Source organism: Chiloscyllium punctatum, chromosome 15 (assembly GCF_047496795.1).
Source record: "Chiloscyllium punctatum isolate Juve2018m chromosome 15, sChiPun1.3, whole genome shotgun sequence".
NCBI classification, from domain to species: Eukaryota; Metazoa; Chordata; class Chondrichthyes; order Orectolobiformes; family Hemiscylliidae; genus Chiloscyllium; species Chiloscyllium punctatum.
Genome location: NC_092753.1, coordinates 30059562 through 30086693, shown reverse-complemented (window position 1 = coordinate 30086693; position 27132 = coordinate 30059562). Strand labels below are relative to the sequence as shown.

Below are 27132 nucleotides of genomic sequence, written 5' to 3'. Positions count from 1 at the left end.
ATTTCCCTGCCAGTATATTCGTCCCCTTCCAATTTAGGTGCAATCCGTCCTTCTTGTACAGGTCACTTCTACCCCAAAAGAGATTCCAATGATCCAAAAATGTGAATCCTTCTCCCATACACCAGCTCCTCAGTCATGCATTCACCTGCTCTTTCCTTTTATTCCTGCCCTCATTAGCTTTTAGCACTGGGAGTAATCCAGATATTACTACCCTTGAGGACCTCCTTTTTAATTTTTTGCCTAACTCTCTGTAATCTCCCTTCAGAATCTCAACCTGTTCCCTTCCTATGTCGTTGGTTCCAATGTAGACAATAACCTCCTGCTGACCCCTCTCCTCCGTGAGAACATTCTGCACCCTCTCTGAGATCCTGGCACCAGGGAAACAACACATCATTCTGCTTTTTCTCTGCTGGCCACAGAAACGTCCGTCTGTACCTCAGACTACAGAATCCCCTAACACAATTGATCTCTCGGAAGCCGACGTACCCCTCGTTGCATTAGAGCCAGTCTCAATACCAGAAACTTGTCTTGATAACTCATGAATTAGATTTCTTTCCTGTACCTTTTTTTAATAACTAACAAATGAATGTGTTCAAAGAAAAGGAGCTGAAATCACATTTTTAAAAATAAGCTTGTGATTATTTTCCTGAGTTGCTCACAGCAGTGTCCTGAAGATTAATGTTCAATTCCTGGAGTGTTGACAACACTTGTCTACTCAGTCTCTTTGCAGATAAAATGATATGGAGGATTAACAAAGAGAGACAAGAGGGATTTTTTTTCAGGAGCAAGACAAGAATTAGAAATAATTCATGGAAAGAAAATTTGATCCTCATTGATCATGTCAGTAAAAAAGAACTTGATATATATTTTGTTTTGTACAGAAGATTACAGATGTGAAGATACTGTACATAAATATTAAATTATATGTTAAAATATTTCTCCCTCAGTTGTCCCTGAAATCCCGTATGAAAAAGGGCCTGTGATTTTGGGAGGAGGCAGAAAAGAGATAGAGAAAATCCTGGCAAATAGAAATAATGGGAGAAAGAGTGAAGTGATAAAGAACACCATTCCTCAACCTGTAGCCACACCCCATCCCCAGGAGCGGCTCCAGCCATTCGACTATGAGGATGTTATTTATATTGGGAACCATGATGAGAATGAACCAGATCTGGGTTACGAGAGCACAGCAGAGGAGATTGAGAACTACATTGACTCAGAGGAACTGAATCCCAGGGGAGATGTATTTGGTAAGTCAAACTTCTTCAACATAGCAACCAAGATGATGTTTCAGCTTAACAGCCTAAAGATAAATATGAAACATCTGTTGTAGTATTGTAGTATGAAATTTGGGAGTATTTATTACCATGAAAGATCGCAGATTATAGCTCTGCAGAGATAGCATTTGAAAAGAGATTTTCATTTTTACTTATCATATTCCACTCAGTGTTAATTAAGCAAGATTATACAAAAGCTCATTCTTTCACACATTACAGATTTAAAAGTAAAAGTTTAAATTTGGGAAAATTGCAACCATTAATCAAGACAATAACAAATAATAATGCGCTTGTGAGATCCTAATGTGAAATAGTAGCTTCTGGATGATGTTATTTGGTAAATTTAAGTCACCTCTCCGATCATAAACTTGAGACTATGCGGTTAAACTGAACAGAATACAATGCAATAAGTGGATTAATGCAAGATATAAATGATCAGAATATTTGTTCAAATTCCTGATAACTGGAGAATTATAGATTCTTTTCATTCATTCTGCAAAACAGCTCATATCCACACAGGTAATGTGTTGTTATGAAATTTCAGGAATTATCATTATGCTGATGACAGCTACAACATGCTGGTGAATATCTTTCTGTTTTTCATGAAGAAGACAAAAAATGTATGAATAATATGTGAAGCAAGGAAGTAAATATAACAAAAATATTGTTCAAATTAGTATCACAGAATATTTAATATAATAGTGTATTTAATTATTCCATAATGGAGCAAAGGGTTGTTCATGAACATGTTAAAGATATTCATTATCAATAACATATGGTGTTATTCAACCCACACAATGTAACTTTGTTTTCGTACAATGAGTCTGATTAGAGGTAGCGCCTTCTTCAGCAAGTGGGTGTATGAAGCATATGGCTTCTATTCTCAACCAATACAGTCTCCTTCCTTCTGGTAACATTTATTTTTATTTACTCTTGCTTGGATGAGAACATTGCAAACAGTCCATTAACTCAAAATGACCTGCTAAGTGTCCATTCACCTCATGATCCCAAATAAAGAATAGATCATGCTTTTTGGGAGTCATTAATGCCAGGGTTGGCGGAGACTCTGATGTTTGGAGTGGAACCACTGGGGAAACACAACTTGCGGAAAACCCTGGTGTCTTCCTGCTGACAAAATGTGCTCAGTGTGGCCTCAATATTACAAAAACAATCTTTCATCAAAAAGATAAATAGAAAACCACATGGAAGCACTCTCAATCAAAGCACTGGTACCTCCTGGATTATGTCATTGTTCAAGTCAAGGCTCTAAGTGATGGCTGTTTCAGTCAATCCATGCAAGGGACTGGTATCTGCTAGGCAGAACATTGACTTGTTCAGTCAGTGATGAACATCCACCTAACACCAAGACATTGCAAGATCCAAATGTCTAAGAGGAAGGAGGTCAATGTCTCAGCCCTAAAGCACATCAGTCAAACAGAGAAATTCCAAAAGCAGCTCATAACCATCTTTGCAAACAATCACACACCCAACTCCATTTCAGAACTGTGGGCCCAAGTAAAGTCAGCTGTACTGGCCAACTTTCTCCAGACCATTGGGTTTGAATATCATCATCATCAGAATTGGCTCAACCAAAACAATGCAGAAATATGCAAACTCCTGAAACACACACCGGCAGCCCCCATTGCCTAGCAGAACAAATCAAGGTCTCAAACCAAAATGCGGCACTCCAACAGCTCAAGACTGACACCCAAAGACAAATCTGGAACACAAAAGTCAGGTTCTGGGAAGAGAAAGTCCAAGCAAATCCAACAGTATGATGACTGTCAGGTGAAGTTGCTTTTGACGCCACTGGAACAATCTACATACCAAGTCAAACAGTCAAAATCTCCTTTGTTCTCAGAATGATGTCAATCTTCTTAAGAATGACATTGCCATCTATAACGCTGGAAAGAACATTTCCAACAACTTCTCAGCTGTGAATCCACTGTGACAACTGATATTCTCCAGGTTACCAGGTTACTCCCTTGCCCCCAAACAACTCCTCTCACCGAACCCGAACCCTGAATAGAATCCATGAGTGATGCACTATGGTTGATATAGCAGCAACAAACATCCCTCATAGTATTCCAGATAATGCCATGAAAGTTGGTGGACTTTGGCTCACATCAAGACTCTTAACCTTTTAAATGTACAGGATAAATGCAAAGGAATTACTCCCCCCCTCCTCCTCCCTCCCCCCGCCCTCAGCTTCAGGAATGAGACAATTGCAACTGTCTTCCAGAAGGATAAATGCAGTCAAAACTATAGAGGTATTTCCTTCTTGACCATAGCAGGGGAAATCCTAATACAAATTCACTGAATAATCTACTTCCTGTTACTGCAAAATACAGTCAGACATAGTGTGGCCTCAGGTCTCCCAGAGGAACATCTCACATTTGCTGCCAGACAAGTCCAAGAAATATATTGAGAACAACACGAGGAATTCTTTATTACATATTTTGTCCTGATGTGATTCAGTAAATCAAGAGGCTCGAAGGATGATGTCTAACAAGGATGTCGAAGCAATTCCTTTGCAGTCCTGTAGCTGCTTCATGATGATGTGAGGTAACTGTCTTGAGTGGAAGAGTTTTGTTTTGTTTGCATTCATTTTTGTCAGATGTACCTGCCAATTACAAAAATTGCTTCTCTCAACTACACCAAACACCAAAATCCTACTCTCCCTTTATATTGGTGTCTTTTCTTTCACCTCTTGATTGTCTAGAACTTCCAGTAGCTGTTGTCTTCCCTCCTGTTCATTGGCATGGCTATCCATTTAATTGACTGCCAACCAGGAAATTGATCCAAAAGATGATGATGCCGTTCCTACAATCAAGTTTATCTGGACCTCCACACCTCTAGCCTTGCTGGGTTCTTTGGCCATTTTAACCACTTCCAAATTCTCCCTCCCTATTGGCCCAACATTCGAGTTCAGAGCAATGTCAGTGACCTGAATTATTGACTGACTGTGCATCTGACTGCACAGGGGTCATGATTGTCATCCACTTGGGGTACTGGACATTAGATTTCTTGAGATTTTTCAGCCAGGCTGGTTCAGATTCTTTGCTCTAAGCCAAATAAAAATCTGATTAGTTTCTAATGAGAACCGTCTAATGACAGTCTTTTCGTGTCTTGGAAACAACAATATGTTCAGGACCAAACTGATCAATTAATGCACATAACAGATAAAATGAGAGCTTAAGTAACTAAATCAAGTGACCGGCCACCACTTTCTCAAAAGGTTATTAGTAGATTCTGGACTAGTGGTGCTGGAAGAGCACAGCAGTGCAGGCAGCATCCAAGGAGCTTCGAAATCGACGTTTCGGGCAAAAGCCCTTCATCAGGAACGTCGATTTCGAAGCTCCTTGGATGCTGCCTGAACTGCTGTGCTCTTCCAGCACCACTAATCCAGAATCTGGTTTCCAGCATCTGCAGTCATTGTTTTTACCTAGGTTATTAAGTAGAGATTGACAATGAGTACCATCGACACAGATCCCAGAAACAACAATGTAAAAACAGACAGGTCAAAAGACAAGTATATTGCAGATTGTAGTGAGTGTTACAATGACTTAAGTTATTTTTAAATAAGGGCCTGTTACAGTTACACTATCCAACAACTCGGAGAGAAGCTGAAGTTATTTACAGTTCAGAGGTGTGATGGGGACACCAGGATGAATGCCCTGATCCACAGGGCACATTAAAGGTAAAAACAATGACTGCAGATGCTGAAAACCAAATACTGGATTAGTGGTGCTGGAACAGCACAGCAGTTCAGGCAGCATCCAACGAGCAGCGAAATTGACGTTTCGGGCAAAAGCCCTTCATCAGGAATGCACATTTTTATGCAATAAACAAAGTTCAGGGATCTGCTCCTGATTTTCTTATATTATGAAGCTAGGAAATTCAAAAACAAATTTCATCTTCCCATTTACTTCATCCAGCCCTGGTTATGGTCCCAGATTATGGTCAGCATGGACTGGTTTCTGTGCTGCATGACTCTATGACTTTATGACTAAGTTGTCTGGATAATTTGCCAGCTCTTCATTCAGCCCTGGAGTCATAACGTCATAGAGTCATGTAGCACAGAAACCAGTCCATGCTGACCATAATCCCAAACTAAAGCAGTCCCACCTGTTTGTGCTGGCCCATATCCCTCCAAACATTTCGTATTCATGTATATATTCAAATGACTTTGAATGAGTTGTAACTCTACCTGCATTCACCACTCCCTCTGTAAGTTCATTCCACACATGAACCAACCTCTGTGTAAAAAGGCTTCCCCTTATGTCTTTTTGTTTTTGCATCTTTCTCCTCTCACCTTAAAAATATGCCCCCAGTCTTAAAATCCCCAACTCTAGTGAACAGACACCTGCTATTGACCTTATCTGTACTCCTCAGAATTTTATAAACCTCCAATAAAGGTCACCCATCAACCTCTGACATTCCAATGAAAAAAGTCCCAGCCTATCCAGCCTGTCCTTATAACTCAAACCCTCCATTCCCAGCAACATCCTAGTAAATCTTTTCTCCAGCTTAATAATATCCCTACTAGGATGACCAGAACTGGATACAGTACTCCAGAAGAGGCCTCACCAAATTTCTATTTCGAGTTCCTTCTGACCATGTAGACTCGAAAGTTACAAGTAAACCTTTTCCATCAACCAATATCCCTTACAGGCAATTACTGTAATTTAATGTTAACTATCGTAAATGGCCTCCTTTCATTCGTTATCCAGGCAATCAACCCCTCATACTTTACCTTAAAGATAGTTTCTATTTCTGCTGATCCTTAAGGGTCCTCAGCACAGTCTGCACAAGGCCACTGTTCCTTATGGGTCACCGGAGGGATATTCATGGCTGGTGGTATCATAGAATCATACAGCATGGAAATAGACCATTTGGTCCAACCAGTCTATACTGAACATAATCACAAACTAAACCAATCCCACCTGCCTGCCCTTGGCCCATATCCCTCCAAATCTTTCCTACTCATGTACCTATCCAAATGTTTTTTTAAATGTTGTAATTGTACCCACATCCACCTCAGGAAGTTCATTCCACATGTGGACCACCCTCTGTATAAAAAAAAATACTCATGTCTTTTTCAATCTCTCTCCTCTCACCTCAAAAAGGTACTCCCTAGCCTTGAAATTCCCCATCCTACTGAAACTACCATTAACTCTATCTATATCTCTCATTATTTTATAAACTTCTAACAGGTCACCTCTCAACCTCCTATGCTCCAGTGAAAAGAATCCCTATCTGGAGCTTGATCCTGTGAAGGTTCAGCTGAACCCACATCCTAAAGGTGATGCTGCAAGCATTGTTCCTGTTAGTATTTTCTGTCCAGTCCAGCCTGGGGATGTTTCTAAGAACAGAAGAAAAGTACATATTTTCTGATATCACTAGGTCTTTGAGCGATGCAACAGAAAAATGTTTGCAACAAGCAAATTTTCCATAATAGATTAGTGTACAATGAAAGTATGCAATTCAACCTTACTTACAGAGCAACGTCATCACATTTAGTGGAGTTGGGAAAAGGTAGAGAAAATGGACTGGATATGTAAGCAGCTCATGGAGTTAAAATGGAAAGGTTTCAAGCTGACAATGCTGCAGAAATAGGCACCCATCAAAACAGGGTCTTACAAAAATTGAGGAAAAACAAGCACCCAACTCATGGATTTCATTAGTTTTAGTTGATAAACCATACCCCAGAAGTTTGAAATATGACTTGTGCGAAACTTTGCAAAACTGTCAATATAGCGAGAGGAACAGGTGAATGGAAAGATGGGAGCAAGCCCACAATTCTGTTAAGGCTGCAAGGCAATTAGCTTTGGTACACCAATTGCAGTGTTGACTTCCAGTTCTGGATGTTGCTTCTGTGCATGGATTTCAGAGACTTGTGCCACAGGAAAGAAGATAAGAAGTAATGCCAGTGAATACAGCTTGCTTGGATAAACTAGAGACAACTTTCATTTGGGTCTGCTACTACATTCCCTCTCCTAGCAGTGCTTAATACCATCAAATGGATGTCAACTGTTATATTTTCCAGTCATGGTGTGCTTATATGGAAAATATAATTCATACAGTCTCAGTGTCTTGAGTAGCAAATATGTATTTTGGAATATCCAAATGTTGTAGTCAATGGGCTTCGTAAGGTTTTCCATCCTTTCAAAAAAATTCTGAGACACCATTTCAGGGAGATGGGTTGAATGCTCCCTCAGAAAAAAATGGCATCAAAATATCTAATTGTGCATCTTGTTAAAATAGCTGTGTTTCTCAATGTTGGAACCAAATTATTAATGTTGTGATTCCACCAAGAGAAAATAAACCCCATTTCTCAATAGTTTTAAATAAACAGATCTAATGTACTGCTTTGAATGCAACACAGGTTCTCCATTTAAAATGTGAGCGAGCATTCCACACTTTAGCTTCACATTCCCATTACCATCATTAGGCCTGCAGCTAATAACCTATTTTTACCTTGGCTAGTCTCTCAACACTTTCCATAAAATTAATTACTGTGAGGTGCCATCACTGTTGTTGTGTAGACAAGTGCTGCTGCATCTTACAAGTACCAATTAGATTAGTTAAATTGTTTTAGGTGATTCTTCTTTAGAAGGTGCCAAGGAATCCTGCATGTAAAGAGGTAGACAGAGCTCTGGTTTACTTACTTGAATGACAAGAATGCAGCACTCCAGTTAAATTCCTGCTTCAACTGGATTCTGCCCTCAAATCCAACTGTGGGGCTGAAAGCACAACCTTTCAGAGATGCAAGGACGATCAATCAAGCAGTGTATGTGGTAACATCACTGCAATGCGTTTCTCTCTAGCTGAAGTGAACCAGTTGCAGGACCAGTACAGTTATACTTTAGGATAAAATTAACAACGTGTGAGGTAAAAACAATGACTGCAGATTCTGGAAACCAGATTCTGGATTAGAGTGGTGTTGGAAAAGCACAGCAATTCAGGCAGCATCCGAGACGCAGGAAAATCGACGTTTCAGGCAAAAGCCCTTCACCAGGATGCTGCCTGAACTGCTGTGCTTTTCCAGCACCACTCTAATCTAGAATCTGGTTTCCAGCATCGGCAGTCATTGTTTTTACCTAGTTGATTTTAACCCTATTGTAAATCCTCTTGCAAGGATGCCTGCCTTGAAGAAGTTTTCCTCCTCTCTCTCCAAGAATCTCAGGGAATCCCTCTCCCACTGCAACTCCCAGGTCATTTCCTCTGCCCTGAAGCTCTTCAACCATATCCTGAAACAGACTCATTACCACAGCCACATTTGCTTCCTCAGTGCCTGCCTCCGGAACCAACTCATCCCACACGGACTTCAGACCACCTTTAAACCAGCAGAGTTCGGATCCGAACAGGACAAACAGTACAGACTACAGATTCAAAAACACCAGCAACGGTTTTCCATCAAGATCCTCCGCTCCACACTCACAGCCATGTGCTGGCACCTCACCTCTTTACAGTCAGCCCTGCCTCAGCTGAGGGCCACACTCTCTCAGAATTGCAAAGGACCCCTCCTTTACTATATCCTCAGGAGAATTCATACTCTTAACAAAGTGTCAGCCAGAAATTATAATCAGGTTGCATACAATAAAGTTTTTTATGAAGAACAACAGGGGAATTCTTACTCAGATATTTTTAATCAAACTGTTCAACATATTATGATGCAAGTTTGGGGAAAAGTGGGATTTGAATCTAGACTTTCCGGTCCAGTGGTGGGGACAGTACCACAACACCACAATCTACAATGAAGTCAGACGTCTTACCATTAGGTAACACAATTACTGCAGAAGGAAGATTGTTTTTATAATTAACCGGTGCAGAAATGCTATGATGCACATTTGGGACCGGTAGGACCTAAATCTGCTAGCACAGAGGTAGAGACACTATCGCTGCATCACAAGTCTCTTAGTTTTCATCTGTTTCCTGGCCAATATTTTATTCCTTAACCATAATCATTAAATATTTATCCCTTAACCAAAATATTTAAACAAAATTACCTTGTCAGTATTTTGTTGCTGTTTATGTGGCCTTGCTATGCACAAGTTGCCTGCCATGTTTCATTCAAGTAGAAAAGCAACATTATAACTAATAAAGCAATCCTTAAGTAGTCAAATACAGGGGGTCAGCTCAGTTGGCTAGATGGCTGTTTTGCAAAGGTGAGTGATGCGAACAGCTCGGATTCAATTCCTGCACCAAACTGCGGATTACCATGAAGGATTCACTTTCTCAACCTCTCCTCTTGCCTGAGGCATAGTGATCCTCAAGTTAAACTCCATATCAGTCATCTCTGTCTCTAATGAGAGAGCAACCCTATGGTCCTCTGGTGACTTTGCCATTCTAGACTGGGATGTCCTGAAAAATACTGTACAAATTCAAGCCTTTTCTTCCTAAATAGTGGTTCTGACTCTATTAATTGCCAGACTGTAAAGTGGACTAATTTACGGCATCAAGGTTTGACAGGTTTCCAGTTCAACTAGACATCACCTTGAAAGCACCATCTGGTGAAAATAAACTCTTTGCAAAAGACTTCATTGGATATTGCCTGCTTGTTGAAAAATGTCCAGTTTGAAACTTAAATCACCAAGAAACTTGTGAAAATGAATTATGTCACCAATTAAACGTTGGAAATATTATCTTTATTAAATAAAATTATTTTGGAGCCTGGAATTTCCCTTTCACATAAGAGAAACAGTCCTTGCTGGCAGCTGTTTTGTAGCTAGAGGAGATACTCAGACTAAGAATTAAACACAGGATCTCATGACAGAGAACATGTTTCGCAAGATCATTACTGGCGTGTTTGAAGTAAAGAAGCAGTAACTCAAATGACTGCCCTGGGGTATGATCTTTATCATAGTTATTTTCAACAATAGGTTAAACTCTAGATTCTTCCAAAACAAGAGGCTACAGGCCTGGGAATTCCATAACTGGTTATGTGCATTTCTAGTGAAGCAGGCAAATATTCTGCAAGGGATTACCCAGGAAGTGATCATCCTCCCAGGAGACCTTAGCCATACCTTCTAATAACCTCCGAGAACAGTTGGCACATAAACCCACACATACGGCCAGTTCTTCATTTCAAACAAAAGTAGGAGCATGATGAACCTATGCAGAAACCATTTGTTTCCCACATTTCTTCCGAATGGGGATCAAGCATACACAAGCTGGTACACTTTCGCCCTATGTTTACAAGGCAACATCGAGGCACAACTGGTACACGTGGACAAGTAATAATTTGGAAAGGGTTTCTTTTCACCCCGTAAAAATAAATCTTGTGAAGTTGTTGATGATTATATCGCAGAGCCCTGAACTCGGGCACAGGGAATTATATCCGATGAACCTGTACCCACTCAGGATATTGCATGCAGATATAAACCTCCTGTTAGCTGATCATTACAATGATTGCTGTGTGCTGTTGATGGCTGCCTGCCTCAGCAGGGCATTTGAACTTTAGCCTGCACTACCCTATGTTAGTGCTGTGGCGGATCAATAGGAAGTCTCTTATGCTTGCTCAAGTGCAGCGATCATGGGGAGTTCTGTTGTGCCCTACCAGTAGCTGACATAGAAAAGAAAGCGGGCCTCCCTGAAGTCTTTTCTTCACTATTGCACTGGAGCTTTGGGTGAAGAAAGAAGAATGGAGTTAGGAATTGTCCTGTATCTAAAGGAGGCGAAATGAGTATGCAGAGAAACAAATAGCCAAAGTAAATGCCAGGAATTTAGCCTGAAGGATTTTGATACAGTTTCATGTATCTTCAATTGGGTACCCACTTGTCCAGTCCTATACCAAACAGCCTGGTTTTTAGCTGGTCTGGCCAATGTTATCTCTCTCCCGAGCCCCCCATAAAAGAAATGGTTCTGGTTAGGCCTCTCTCTGCTGTTTGCAACAGCGAGGAAGCCATCTTGCCTTCCTTTTTCAGGCCACTACTTACCATAGCAATCAAGCCCTGACAATAATTATTCCTTTTTAATCTTGAGGTGGGGGGGCGGGGGAGGAGAATAGATGTTTTGGGCATAAGCCCTTCATCAGGAATTGAAGAGCTCATGCCCAAAATGTTGATTTTCCTGCTCCTCAGATGTTGCCTGACTTGCTGTGTTTTCCAGCACCATTTTCTTGACCCTGATCTCCAGCAACTGCAGTCCTCACTTTCTGCCAGGGTTTAAGGGTGGCACGGTGGTTCAGTGGTTAGCACTGCTGCCTCACGGCACAAAGTTCAATTCCAGCCTCAGGCAACTGTCTGTGTGGAGTTTGCACATTCTCCCTGTGTCTGCATGGGTTTCCTCTGAGTGCTCCAGTTTCCTCCCATAGTCCAAAGATGTGCAGGTCAGGTAAATTGGCCATGGTAAATTGCCCACAGTGTTAGGTGTGTTAGTCAGAGGGGAATGGGTCTGGGTGGGTTTCTCCTTGGATGGTTGGTGTGGACGTGTTGGGTAGAAGGGCATATTTCCACACTGTAGAGAATCCAATCCTACTTTAAATTTAGCCCAGTCTGGGATTTAAGTTCAGTTCTTTTTAGACTCAAGAATACAAAGGCAGCCTCAAAAAAAATTATCATGAATATGTTAGAATGTTACAAAACCACAAATCATTTTCTTTTTGGGAAAGAAATCTGATGGTCTTACTTGTAATCTCGTCCATATGCAACTCCAATTTCATATCAAGTTCACTGATACTTAACTTACCCCTGAGGTGGTCCAGCAAGGCACTGCTTCAGGGATTTTTCATTTTGAGTCATGCAATCTAAGTTCACTCACTGAACTCAGACTCAAGGCTGCTCCCATAGACCAACCTGCACCTCTGCTTTTGGAGCTGCAAAGGTGTATCACATAACAAGCCCGAAAATGCTTTACACGTCATCCTTTGGAGTATTCTTGAGGGTTGAATGTTCCTTGTCCTCAGAAGTGAACAATATCCGTTTTCTTTGAAGTCATGTTTGCGTAATTCGGACTTTATTGCTAAATTAACTTTTCAGATCCCACTCTAATCATCATGTTGTGCACAATGCTATCCATATGTTAATGTGGTCTACTGTGTGCAAGAATAGTCACCTTGCTGTCTAGTGAGAAGAGTCTTGCAGCATAAATAAAATATGGTTAAATGCTTCCCTGAGACACTTTACTGGTTTTACAAATAGGCTCTACATTACAACAGAGAATGTTGGAAGGACCTACCTTAGATCTGTCTCCCGGGAGATTCTACTTTTCTCTGCCACAAGATCCCCATGATAACATCACAGTGGATGGTGTTTCTTGCACTCAATTCAAATAAAACTCCTTGTACAGGATAAAGAAGGCAAGCCTCTATTCCCTGAAAGACCTAAGTGAATCAGTTAGGAACTTTAAACAACAGCTTCACAGTCACTGTTTACTGATTCCAGCGTATTATTTTCGGATTTTTAACAATTAAACTCAAAAGTTTAAAACCATCGCTTCAATTTGTGCTTTCTGAATTATTACTGTAAACATCCGGGTTGCATGTCCATCAGTTACGTGCATTACAACACCATTTAGTTTAATCCAATTGAGTTCATGACTCAGCAGCACCAATGTTTTTCTTTGACCGTATTTCCCTGGAGAAAGGACCTGTCATTGATTCAGGGTTGCTCTATGGTTGAACTGAACATGTGAACATTTGTCAGCGTCAGCTAAACCCTATCGCAAAACTCTGTATAATATCAGCCATTAATTTAGTGGGAATTCAGTTTAAGTTATGCTCACTAGATTTAGAATATGTCACCAGGCTTCATGCGATATTTTCTTCTGTTTACTAATTATTTCAGTTCCCAGGCGGAATGAAGCTGCAGTGTTTAGACCTGTTCTGAGCAAGAAAGAAATCACTGTACAAGAACCACAAATTGATGGTAAGTTTGTGACATTGCATCTCTAAAGGTGGATGATTCCAGTGCTATAACTTGCAGTCAGTGTACTGTCACCACAGGTTTGGAGGGGGTCCTTGCCTGAACATCTCAACTGCAATAGATAGAGATAATAGGGAAGGTGATGGCTGAGTGGTAATATCACTGGATTGTTAATCCAGAGTCACAGATAACATTCTGGGAACTGAATTCTGCCATAGCAGAATGGAATTCAATAAATATCTGGAAGTAAGAATCTAATGATGACCATGAATCCATTGTGGATTGCCCTTTAGGAAATAAACTGCCATCATTACCTGGTCTGTCCCACATGTGACCCCAGACCAAAATCAAAGTGGTTGACTCTTAACTGTCCTCTGGGCAATTAGGGATGGACAATAAATGCTGCCTAGCCAGTGATGCCCTCATCCTGTGAATGAATAAAGGAAAAAAAGGTGAGGTGAGCCATCCACTTGCTCAATATACAGCACTAGCCTCCCCATTGAAAGTGGAAGTAATTTTAGTTTGTCGGCAAAAGACCTGGGCTTCCAGTAGACTTCACTGAACTCAGACAAGTGCCACCTGAGTTGGCAGCAAAGTTAGAGCACAAGACCATCTGACATAGGAAGAAACGTTAGGCCATTCAGCCCATCAAGTCTGTTCCCCCATTTAGTCATGGCTGGTAAGTTCCTCAACCCTATTCTCTCGCCTTCTCTCTGTAACCCTTGATTCCCTTGACAATGAAGAACCTATCTACCTCAGTCTTACATATACTCAATGACCTGGCCTCCACAGCCTTCTGTGGCAGGGAATTTCATAGATTCATCACTCTCTGGCTGAAGAAGTTTCTCTTTATCTCCATTCTAAAGGGTCTTCCCTTTACTCTAAGGCTGTGCCCTTAGGTCAGAGTCTTTCCTAACAATAGAAACATCTTCCCAACATCCACTCTGCCCAGGCTAATCAGTATTCGGTAAGTTTCAACTAGATCCCCCTTCATCCTTCTAAACTTTGAGTATGAACCCAGAGTCCTCAAATATTCCTCATAGGTTCAGCTTTTCATTCCTGGGACCATTCTCATGCACCTCCTCTGAACACACTCCAGGGCGAGTACAACATTTCTGAGATATGGGGCCCAATACTACGCACAATACTCCCAATGTGCTCTGACCAGAGCATATTAAAGGCATGGGGCAGGAGGATGGCCAAGTGGCAACAGCCCAGACTATTTTATGGGGCGCAGAGTGGAAAGGTTGTCCATCGACGCTTGAGAAGACTAACTAAAATGTTAAGTTTCAGGATCTCTTTTTATAACAATGAAATGCCAGAAAGTGCTCCAAATACTTCAGTCCTAAAATGGTGTTCAGGGTCCTGTCTCCACCACACATCTCTGAATTATATATTGGAAGGTGACACTTCAACTATCCCTTGAAAAATGCCAGGTGAACCTGCGAGGGTATTGTGAGGAAAGTCTGCTAGCCCCATTTTACAGCCAAATAACACAAATTCAAGTTTTAAAAAAATCGACACCACACTTCTCACAGTTTAAAAGAAAATCGCACAAAAGAGGTTTGCAAGTAATTTATTCAGTTCAGTGTGTTTCCTTGAAACACATCAGTGCTGTAGAGTGAGAGCTGGTGCCATCATGGTATTTCTACTGGGCAAGTAATCCAGAGGGCAATCTCATGCCCCGGTGACACGGGGTCAAATATCACCACCATGACAAATGTGGAATTTAAATTGAATTTTTTTTTTAAAATCAGGAAATTGAAAGCAAGTCTCAGTAATGACAACATCACTAAGGGAGTGGGAAACACAAAGTCACAAACAAATTCCTTGTGACAAATCAGATTTGTAGAATGCAGTCTTTAAACTACCTTTGTACTTGCCAAGTAGGTTCAAGACAAGCTAGGGATTCTATGCAGCTATCCCACCACTAAATATAAGCCTGTGTTGCACTTATGCAGAGACACAAACAATGATCATTTGGATACAGAACTGGCTCAAAGGTAGAAGACCACCAAAGGTGGTGGTGGAAGGTTGTTTTTCAGACCGGAGGCCTGTGACCAGTGGAGTGCCACAAGGATCGGTGCTGGGCCCTCTACTTTTGACATTTACATAAATGATTTGGATGCGAGCATAAGAGGAAACGTTAGTAAGTTTGCAGATGACACCAAAATTGGAGATGTAGTTGACAGCGAAGGGGGTTACCTCAGATTACAACAGGATCTTGACCAGATGGGCCAATGGGCTGAGAAGTGGCAGATGGAGTTTAATTCAGATAAATGCGAGGTGCTGCATTTTGGGAAAGCAAATCTTAGCAGGACTTATACACTTAATGGTAGGGTCCTAGGGAGTGTTGCTGAACAAAGAGACCTTGGAGTGCAGGTTCATAGCTCCTTGAAAGTGGAATCGCAGATAGATAGGATAGTGAAGAAGGCATTTGGCATGCTTTCCTTTATTGGTCAGAGTATTGAGTACAGGAATTGGGAGGTCATGTTGCAGCTGTACAGGGCATTGGTTAGGCCACTGTTGGAATATTGCGTGCAATTCTGGTCTCCTTCCTATTGGAAAGATGTTGTGAAACTTGGAAGGGTTCAGAAAAGATTTACAAGGATGTTGCCAGGGTTGGACGATCTGAGCTATAGGGAGAGGCTGAACAGGCTGGGGCTGTTTTCCCTGGAGCATTGGAGGCTGAGGGGTGACCTTATAGAGGTTTACAAAATTATGAGGGGCATGGATAGGGTAAATAGACAAAGTCTTTTCCCTGGGGTGGGGGAGTCCAGAACTAGAGGGCATAGGTTTAGGGTGAGAGGGGAAAGATATATAAGAGACCGAAGGGGCAACATTTTCACACAGAGAGTGGTATGTGTATGGAATGAGCTGCCAGAGGAAGTGGTGGAGGCTGGTACAATTGCAATATTCAAGAGGCATTTGGATGGGTATATGAATAGGAAGGCTTTGGAGGGATATGGGCCGGGTGCTGGCAGGTGGGACTAGATTGGGTTGGGATATCTGGTCGGCATGGACAGGTTGGACCGAAGAGTTTGTTTCCATGCTCTATGACTCTATATTCGTCTCTATGACTCTATATTACCACGAATGGTCCTCACTGGACAATAACTAGAGCACTAATCAACTTAAACCCAGTAAATAAGGCATTACTGCTTGACCCTAGGGATTTTCAATCACCAAATAAAAAACCATAGTAATCTATCATTGGTTGTTACAATATGCTATTTGGTTCACTCATTACCTTGAGGGAAGAAAATCTGCCATCCTTTCTGCTGTGTAAGAGTCTCGAGAACCTGGTGCAACTTTACGGTGGTGTTATGGAGCCGTGCATCACTGAGTGTAAATAGCATAGTATGGGTGGAGTTTGAACACTTAAGACTCTGGAAGATGCATGTGAATAGACAAAGAATATAGATTAATCTTTGCCTAATGTAGCAACAAGTCAGAACCTAGTATTCTGTGATTATCATACAGTATTAATGTATAATAAATATTGTTACTTACTTTGATGCCTACTCCTTGACCAGTCTGACGTGAATCCAACCTTACAGTCTGGTATCACATCACATAATAAATAAAAACTTAATTGATCTTGGACACATGAATTCAGATCCAAAGCAATACCTTTTCTACTCAGTTTGAGAGGCAATGAAGGACAGGCTGCAAATGCTGTGGTCAGCATGCCCACATCCCATGAAAGAAAATAATGCGTTGGAAAACCAGGCATGGCTCCTCTGGCTCAATTTCCCCTCCATTTATCGGCCATTTAGAGTCATAGAGTCATGCAGATGTACAGCAGGGAAACTCAAACTCGTTCATGCTGACCAGATATCCTAAATTAATCTATTCCCATTTGTCAACATTTGACCCATATCCCTCTAAACCCTTCCTATTTATATACCCATCCAGATACCTTTTAAATGTTGCAATTGTACCAGCCTCCACCACTTCCTCTGGCAGCTCATTCCATACACGCACCACACATTGTGTGAAACAGTTGCCACTTAGGTCCATTTTAAATCTTTCCCCTCTCACCTTAAACCGATTCCCTCTAGTTTTGGACTCTCTCACCCCCAGGGAAATGACCTTGTCTATTTACCCTATGCATGCCCCTCATGATTTTATAAACCTCTACAAAGGTCACCCTTCAGCCTCCGATGCTCCAGTGAAAACAGCCCCAGCCTATTCAGCCTCTCCCTATAACTCAAACCTCTCCCTATTGCTCAAACATCCTTCCGTAACTTCTTTTAAATGCACATCTGCATGTTTTCCGTAAATCAACTTCTTCTGTGTGGGCCCTAAAAAGGAGCGAACATAAGTACAACATGGTAGCCTATTAATCTGACTCATTGGGTTATGAACAAGTGACTCAAGAATAGCAGGAAGTGTGCCTATGCCAATGAAATCTAGTACTGTACATGCTAAGATATCTGGAAGAAGTGGTATTGGTTTTGTCCAATAAAGGTGAAGCTTTATAATGCAAGGCCCCACCAAGATTTAACAAAGAAGATGGGTTAAATTAAGAATTAGCAATTTCATGGCGCAAGGCTGGGTACCCAAAATGGCTGACAAATTGGCTTCCCGTTATGTATCCTGCGTGTTTTTCCTTTTTTATTCCGAACTTAATTATGGCCCCTTAATTCTTAAAGTCTGGAAGATCGTTGGAAGAAAGAAATGAAGGATGGTCTTGGAGAAGATCTAAATTAGAGGAGGAGATTCCGATGATAAGCTTTCACTTCCACGCAGTGGAGGAAAGAATAGGAGGAGCCAACAGGCCGAGGTACCTGGAATTCAGAGGAAATGCAACCAGGAAGGTTCAGATGGTGGAAAAGGCTGCCATGAAAACTTGACAAAATAGAAAAGGATCATAAGAGTGTTATCTAGTGGTGTACTCACTATGAGCATTGCGTGGCAGCAATAGTAGGAGGAACCTTTCAGAAAGTAAACAGAGCACAACTTCAGGGGTGAAAAAGGAAGGCACGGGCTGTCTGCAATGGTGGGAGAATTTTTAAGTCTCTTCACTAATCTTTATCAAAGATTTCCATTGTTGAGGACTTTAAAATAAATTAATTTCTCAGCCTGCATTGATTGAATAACAAAGCTTCTGTGATTTATTTTAGACTTTTCTGTGGACTGCAGCTTTAATCAGGGAGTTTGTGAATGGATGCAGGACACAGAGGATAACTTTGACTGGGAAGTCACTGATCGGCCTAATGGTAATTACTGTTTCAATTAAGGTACATCTTCCTGGAAAGTATTATTTTTTAAGCAAAAATATCACTTTTTTGGCATCATTTAGCTAGGCATTTATTGGAGGCTGAGGGGTGACCTTATCGAGGTTTATAGAATCTTGAGGGACACAGATAGGGTAAGTAGACAAAGTCTTTTCCCTGAGTTGGGGGAGTCCAGAATTAGAGGGCATAGGTTTAGGTTGAATTGGGCAAGATTTAAAAAGGACCTAAGGACCAATGTTTTCACACAGAGGGTGGTGTGTGTATGGAATGAGCTGCTGAGAGAAATTGATGGAGATAGTCATTATGTGACACAAATGTTACTTGGCACTTATCAATCCAGCCTGAATGTTGGCCTGGTTTTGCTGCATTTGATCATGGACTACTTCAGTATCTGAGGAGTGGTGAATGGTGCTGAACGTATTGCTGTCATCAGCAAACATCTCCACTTCTGACCTTATGTTGGAGGGAAACTCATTGATGAAGGAACTGCAGAATGGCTGGATCTAGGACCCAATTCTGAAAAACGCCTGCAGAGTTGTCCTAGAGCTGAGATGACTGACCTCCAAGAAACCCAACATTTTCCTTTGTACTGGGTATGGCTCCAACCAGTGGAGAGTTTTTCTCCCCCCCCACCCCCAACTCTAGTTTTGCTCACATTCCTTGATACTATGCTCAATCAAACTTGATGTTTTGTAAAGTCACCCTTACTTCCAAACTTGAGTTCAGGCTTCTTGCCCATATTTGAAGCAAGGTTGTACTGAGGTCAGGAGCTGAGTGAACCTGGCAGAAACCAATCTGTGCATCAGTGAGCATGTTATTGTTAAGTAGATGTCATTTGATAGCACAATTAACAACACCCTCCATCATTTTGCTAATGATTGAGAGTAGACACATAGGTGATAATTTGCAAGGCTAGATTTGTTGTGCGTTTTATTGATGGTACAATCCTGGGGAATTTTCCACATTGCTGAGTAGATGCCAGAATTATTTCATGCTGTCACATGTTGCTTTCAACTTTATAGGCATCCTGAATTCAAAGCTTCAACTTTTAACTATGCTTCAATTACTGCATTAAAGAATAGTTTTTCTTTGAAAAACTGCAGCGAATCCAAATTGATTTCTCTCATTAACCATTATTACTTTCCATTCACAAGGCATTGGACACTATATGGCAGTCCCAGCACTTGTCGGTCTGAAAAATGAGGTCGGTCACTTGAAGCTACTCATTGGTGATTTGACTCCAAAAACAGAAACTTGCTTGTCATTTAAGTATCGGCTTGTTGGAGAAAGGGTTGGAAAATTGCGGATATTTTCTAGTATTGAGAATTCTGCAATCTGGGAGAAGACTAGAAATAAAGAGGAAGGCTGGAAGGTTGGACGCATCACACTATCAGCTAAAAACAGCTCTGAAACCCAGAGAAATGTAAGTCAGTGAACTATTCACCATGATTATTGAGTCAAGGTATAGTTTTTGACTGATAGGGAAAGGGAATGGATTCTTGTTGTTTTGGTAGCTTCATATTACACACAATGTGGAAGATAGAAGCTGTAATCTCAACAATAAAAAAGTCTTAAACTGTTGGGACTAAACACTTATGCAACTCAAATAAATCATTTAGAAATTAAGCAAAATGTGACGTATGAGTGCTCCTCACTAGAATACACGTGCTGTAAAACTAACATACCATAAGTTGTGATGCTCCAATGCTTTGTGTAACACAACACCTTTTTAAAAAAAAAAGTCATACAGCATGGAAACAGACCCTTCAGTCTAACCAGTCCATGTCCACCATAGTCCCAAACTAAACCAGTCCCACCTACCTGTGCTTGACCTCCAAACCTTTCTTATTCACACATATATTCAAATGTCTTTTGAACATTGTAACTGTACCCACATCCACCACTTCCTCTGGAAATTCGTTCCACATATTGAACCATCCTCCATGTAAAATAAGTTGACCCACATGTCTTTTGTATGTCTTCTCCTCTCACCTTAAAAATACACCTCTGAGAAATGCAAGTCCTTTGGTCTCCCTTGGCGAAATGAATCATAGAGGCCAGTAATGATTATAAGAAAGCTTTTGAGTATGATTTCATCCAAACCTGCTAAGTTTCTAGGAAATGAGTGGCTTTACTAAGTCCACATGGTCAAACATGTGTGAAATAATGCAAACCTCTTATCCTTCAGTAGTTGAGAACTTGCTAATCAAAAGGATAGGGCATGTTTTCTTCATAGGGCATGTTTCTGCTCCCAAACCTGCATCATTAGCTATAAAAAACCATTTCAAAAACTGGATTTTAAAAGCTTGTGTGAAATGTCCAGAAAAACAATTATTTATTTGTGATGGAAATTTAATTTTATGTTCGGAGATCACACAGGTCACCAAGATCAAAAATTGCAAAATGCAATTTGCCCAGTGACAAAAGATATTTGACAGAAAAAGTGAGGCAAGATAATGCTAATAAATAAGCAGAAAATCTGAAACAATGCTCAAACAAAACCATATGCAGTAGTTTACTTTAAGTTGGATGTCAATAAAACTGAACAGAAGGTTTAAACGATGCAGATCAGAATCCCTCAGAGGGATCCAGGGGGAAAGCAAATACATTAGACCATACAACAGGGTTTGATTTTTAAACATGTTGCAAATGTAGTTTCCCAAAGATTGCACTCCTTAAAAGAACAATTTTTGTCAGACATGTTTTTCTGTTGTGGACCTATTGTAAAGCTGTCCAATAGCCACACTTCCATCTGTACAGGATGCAATCAAGGGGATCACGTAAAACATGGGGCAAGGAAGGTGTTTGAGTTCCCTCTAGCTTCCTTGAAAGAACAGTGCTAAAAATAAAATGTTCAAGCTTGTATACTTGGCCCTCCTATGCCTGCAATTCAGCTCTCAGATAGTCACAATTTCCCCACTTAGACCTGTCCATTCTGTTGAGAAGCACTGAGGTTGTGTCAAGTGAAACAATATGCAAAAACGCACCAGGTATCTCCAGAAGGGCAAGCAGAAAGATGAAAGCTGAAGGGCAGGTTGCATTAATTGATAAGTCATCACATAAAACAAAATGCAGCCCATCCAGCAACAGGGGAAACAATATTTTACTTGCAAGAAGCGACAATACAATTTGAATTCAAGTATTTAGTTAGGAAAAACTCAAACAAGCCCATAAAATCAAGGAGATGATTCCAATAAAAAGGTACTGGACAATGATTCTCACAAATCGAGGGTGGGTACTAGACAGATGGCAGGTGAAGATTGGGACATCTACATCTTACAGCAGGTTTTCAACATGAAGCCTAAGGGACAAAAATGCTTTGTAACTATTGCAATGAAGACAGAAGGGCAGCATCAAATGAATGTGAAATATCAAATAAACACTGGTGCTTCCTGAAACATTATGAGTATCATAAACCCGATTACAACAGAAGGCAATCCAAAGGTTTGAAACCCTTGAAGGTGGAGAGTTCTGTGATGGAGAGCTGCTCACTCCAAGAGAACTAATTAGTCAGTCGGCCCAATGCAATGGCAAGGATGAAGATGCAGATTTCAAGATCTTAGACGTGTTGCTAAAGCTATTCATCTGAGCAGAAGCAAGTGGAGAGAAAGCTTGGACTAACGACCTTAAAAGTTCAGAAGAGATTCACAATATTTCATAGGATACATTGATGGATAGCAGACAAAAACAAAGTGTTGAAACAGAAAAGGGTCAACAAAGGAAATAATGCCTGCTGAAAACAGTTAATGCAACTGAAGGAAAAGACGTTTCTAAGGCAATAGTATAAATCAGAGACAGCTGAGAAAATTTCTAAACTGAACCAAAGAGCACATCATACCAAACAGCAGACTCTGGAGACAAACCATATAATCCACAAATGTACCATCTGAAATCTCAGTATGATTAGATTAGATTCCCTACAGCGTGGAAACAGGTCTTTTGGCCCAACACGTCACACTGACTCTCCGAAGAGTAACCCACCCAGTCCCATTTCCCTCTGACTAATGCACCTAACACTACGGGCAATTTAGCATGGCCAATTCACCTGACCCACACATTTTTGGACTGTGGGAGGAAACTAGGGCACCTGGAGGAAACCCAAGCAGACACAGGGAGAATGTGCAAACCCCACATAGACAGCCACCCAAGGCTGGAATTAAACCTGGGATCCTGGTGCCAACCACTGAGCCACCATTCCACCCTATGCCTGTGACCTTTTTTCAAAACAAATTGTCCAACTAATCACACTCTGTCTGTCTTTATTGTCCTGAGAGTTTCAAAAGGGCTTCTTTTGTGTGTGCATCATTATCAGAGATGGATAATTTTTAAAATTTGATGACCATTTTCAAAAGATACATATTTATTTAAAAATTGATGTCAAAGGGCCAAAGTGAGGTAAATGTTTACAATTGATCATTTGTAATAAATCATAAAATACAAAATGATAGAATAGAGTAGACTAGTTTACTCACCATCAAATTAGGGTCTTATTAGGGATCACAGTTTTAACAGTCATTAGAATTTGTTCATGATGAGTTATAACACTGGATGTCTTAAACAATGTCTTAAAATTAAAATCATGATCTGTCTTCATCCTCCAAAATACCACCAAATGTTCTTCTTGTTGATTTACATTTATATACGGCCATCATAGTAGCACGCAGCCAAAATAGTCCACACAGATTAAAAGCTCAATATTCACTTTCAAACAGCAAGAACTTTATGAACAGTCAAACTAATAACATAATTGCTCAGAAGCTCTCTTCTTTTACCCCAAAGTAATCATTACTTTTGTGGAATTTATTGTGGAGCAAAGAAAATGGACATACATTTGGTATTTTCTGCAGTGTGAATTTTTTTCTTGAATACATACTGACAAAAAAAATCATGTGCTTGTTCAGTAACACATTATAAGCAACATGTACTAAAAACCAGAATAGAATCATGCTTCCAGCTTAGCAACTCTTTTTCAACACTGGAATTACACTGTATCCTAATTATAATCAGGCTGAAGTTCTTCTTTTTAAAAAGTCAGTAATTTGGGGACTCGGCCATGCACATATCCCAGGACCAGATCAGCTCCAGTTGATGAATGGAAGGGATATTTCTGGATCACAAGAAATGATGTAAAAGAACATTTATCTTTTTCCTCTGGAAGGACCCTCTTCGGAGGGTCAGTGGGCTCAATGGGCTGAATGGCCTCTTTCCGTACTGTAAGGATTTTATGATTCTATATTTAGGAACCAGATGCTCCTGTGAATTCCACAGTTCTAGCATGCCCTTCATTTATTGTTAAATTTAAGTCTCAGTACTGATATTTCCATTAGGCTCCTACTTTGGCATGATAATTAAGCTGCTATCTGTCTTTTTTGGGGGGGTTTGTCTTTGGCCTGATTTTGTTTGTGCTGCTCTTTGGAGCTATTTTATCTCCTACGTCCTCTCCCAGCCAGCTATTAAAAAAAATATAAATTGTGCAGAAATATGGCACATTAAACCTCTAAAGCTACAAGTTGCAGAAAAATAAACATTTTCAAGTCTCAGTTAAAAATCACACAATGCCAGCTTATAGGTTTATTTGGAAGAACTAGCTTTTGGAGCGCTGCTCCTTCATCAGGTGGTTGTGGAGAAAAAGATTGTAAAACACAGAATTTATTGCAAACGTTTACTATGATGCAACTGAGATGATATATTGAAAAAGACCTGGAAAAGGACCTCCAAATCACATCTTCAACTCTAATTCCTCCAGATTTTAGTTACATCACCAATAAGTAGTCATTGAACCAATCTGAAATGCAGAAGCGTTGACAAAGACCATCAAAAAAAAACATTACGTTACTCATTCTTGGGAAGTTACAATCCCGGTCATGTCCAACATTTATTGCGGACTTAGTTGGTCTATAAAAATGATGATGGGCCTTTTTTACAAACCACCACAAGTCCATGTTTGTAGCAATCTGTTACAAATAAATGATTTGCTAAGTCACATCTGAAAGGTCATTAGTGCACCTATTGCATGTTTATGACATGCTCCTGATCATAATGCATGTGTCTTTTATTGATTTTTTTTACAAATAGAATTCAAATTCTGAACATCTCTGGATAACAAATCCAGTAATACAACCAGACAACTACCCCAGAAAACTGTTCTGGATATATTTCGCAAATGGAATCTGCTAGAGTGCCTATGTAACTGTAATACTGCACACAGAGCTGCATGAAACAAGAAACCAGGGAAGATAATTAAGCCCCCCGGATAGGCAATATCAAGATTCGCTGTCGCAAACCCAACTGAAGTGAATGGGGTTAATCCAGAGCTAACAGCAACGGAGCAAATTCTATCGGCACCATAGTTGCTACTGAGCTGACAGAGGGGGATTTAATATTAATCATTGGAACAATATAACCACTATGCGAGCTGCTAGTTATTAGTGTGTGCCTTTGGTGGTACAGCATTCCATTTCCAAAAATAAAGTTATATAATGGAAATCATTTGTTATCAACACTTATGTATGCATTTGAATTTGTTTCTGCTTTCTGTATTATTTTGTAGATCATTTTTGAAGCACAGCGAGGAAAAGGCAGATTTGGAGAGATTGGATTGGATAATGTTATCCTGAACTCTGGAGCTTGCCAAGAGGAGATCTTAGAGAACGCTAACTGAGAGACATACGTGAAATTTCAAACTCCTGAATTCTTTGGTCTGCAAACACATGTGAACACTAAAACTTACTTCAGACCAAAATGCTCTCCAGCATAAAGAAATGTGACCGTTTTCCCACAGCGAAGAAGTATTTTTATTCTGATGCCTGCATAATTTTGCATTGCAGAATTTTTACACTCTTGGTTTTTATATTAACTGCTATGAGTATCCTATTGCAAGTTTCTTCTCTGTATAATTGTAATTCTGTTGTATCAGTGCAACAAAGATGCTGTATGTATGTCAGGTATACACTTTCCCAATGATCTTTAAAAGTAACTACTCAATTATCAGTTCTTTTACTTGACCTATTGAATATCCAGTTCATCAAATTTTTTTTCCCTGTCAGGGGCCATCGACATGACAACAGCATTTTGTCCAATCCCATATTATATGCTCACCAAGTAGTGTGATTAAGCACAAGGTTTTTGTAAATGTAAAAGTATTAAAAAGTACTCTATGATATTTGGAAAAAAGAACAATGCAATTTGTAAACATGACACAGCCTTTACCTTCAGAATTTTTAGATTAGATTAGATTACAGTGTGGAAACAGGCCCTTCGGCCCAACAAGTCCACACCGATCTGCCGAAGCGCAACCCACCCATACCCCTACATTTACCCCTTACCTAACACTACGGGCAATTTAGCATGGCCAATTCACCTGACCTGCACATCTTTGGACTGTGGGAGGAAACCGGAGCACCCGGAGGAAACCCATGCAGACACAGGGAGAACGTTCAAACTCCACACAGTCAGTCACCTGAGGTGGGAATTGAACCCAGGTCTCTGATGCTGTGAGGCAGCAGTGCTAACCACTGTGCCACCGTGCCGCCCAAATTTGAGGTAATTTCCTGTAAATTAAGGAATTATGTTTGCTGGATCCTTCCCTATAACACCTGGGGAAAGTTACTTTAATGGATTCCACAGACAGGAAAGCTGGGGGGAGTGTTGGGGTTAGAGTTTGACAAAAATTGTTTGTGTCGGATCTGGACCATCTCCCCACTTTGAATATACCCCAGGATTAGGAGGGTTCAACAAATGGGAGGAGCTTGGTTATTATCTGCAGTAGGTGCAGGTCCAGCATATCCATTTACATTGGAAAATCCAAGTCATCTTGCACCAAACCTCCTCCTGTCATGACTAATGGATGCCCATTTCTTGTATTACCCCAAGAAGTGAAGATGCCCAATGTGTATGAGATCTCTCAGGTCAGAGAGAGTCTGAGATCCTTTGGCAGAAGGGTGAAGGTGGCCCAAATATTCAGATTCAGCTTTTATATCTGGTATCCACAAAACCTTTGGGACTCATGGCCTTTCTCCTAGTGCTCTCCACTGTCAGGCAGTAGGCTCCTAAAGACTGATACACAGTTGGAACAGTTAGTTGGGGAAAAATATCAGGGCTAATGTTTCTCATGTTGCTAAAATACTAGTTCTTTAACAAATAAAGGTGTGAATTTAAAATGATGCCTAAATGACTCTGTGACTTGATCTACAACTTCAGTGTTCTGTACCAGTGATGAATTTTGATATAGATATTTTGTATTTTTTGTGTATTTGTACAACATTTTGCAATAAAATTTCTTGTCAGATAAATGCTCTTTTCTGGACCCAATTAGATCACGATTTTCATTAGCCAGGCATATTTCATTTAGCTTGGGATGACACAGAGGCTCAGTGGTTACCCCTGCTGCCTCACAGCGCCAGGGACCTGGGTTTGATTCCAGCCTTGGGCGACTGCCTGTGTTGAGTTTGCACGTTCTCCCTGTGTCTGCATGGGTTTCCTCCCACAATCCAAAGATGTGCAGGTCAGGTGAATTGGCCATACTAAATTACCCATAATGTTAGGTGCATTAGTCAGAGGTAAATGTAGGAGAATGTGTCTGAGTGGGTTACTCTCGAGGGTCGGTGTGGACTTGTTGGGCCGAAGTGCCTATTTCCACATTGTAGGGATTCTATGACACGAGAGTACAGGAGCAAGAAAGTTGTGAAGAAGGGTCTCTAGACCTGAAAAGTCAACTCTGTTTCCTCTGTACAAAAGCTGCCAGACCTG

The 27132-nt window shown here is 40.6% G+C and overlaps 1 protein-coding gene across 3 annotated transcripts in view; it reads left to right on the top strand.

Annotated features, from left to right (window-relative positions):
• The window catches only part of egfl6 (EGF-like-domain, multiple 6), a 90404-nt gene extending 63729 nt beyond the window's left edge, over nucleotides 1-26675 (top strand). For all 3 annotated transcript variants that reach the window (XM_072584863.1, XM_072584864.1, XM_072584862.1), the window contains 5 exons: nucleotides 948-1247; nucleotides 13064-13144; nucleotides 18271-18366; nucleotides 19539-19807; nucleotides 24935-26675. In XM_072584863.1, the coding sequence (XP_072440964.1) occupies nucleotides 948-1247; nucleotides 13064-13144; nucleotides 18271-18366; nucleotides 19539-19807; nucleotides 24935-25045 (857 nt within the window). In that variant the 3' untranslated portion in view covers nucleotides 25046-26675. The remainder of the gene's footprint in view (nucleotides 1-947; nucleotides 1248-13063; nucleotides 13145-18270; nucleotides 18367-19538; nucleotides 19808-24934) is intronic.
• The last annotated feature ends 457 nt before the right edge of the window (nucleotides 26676-27132 follow it).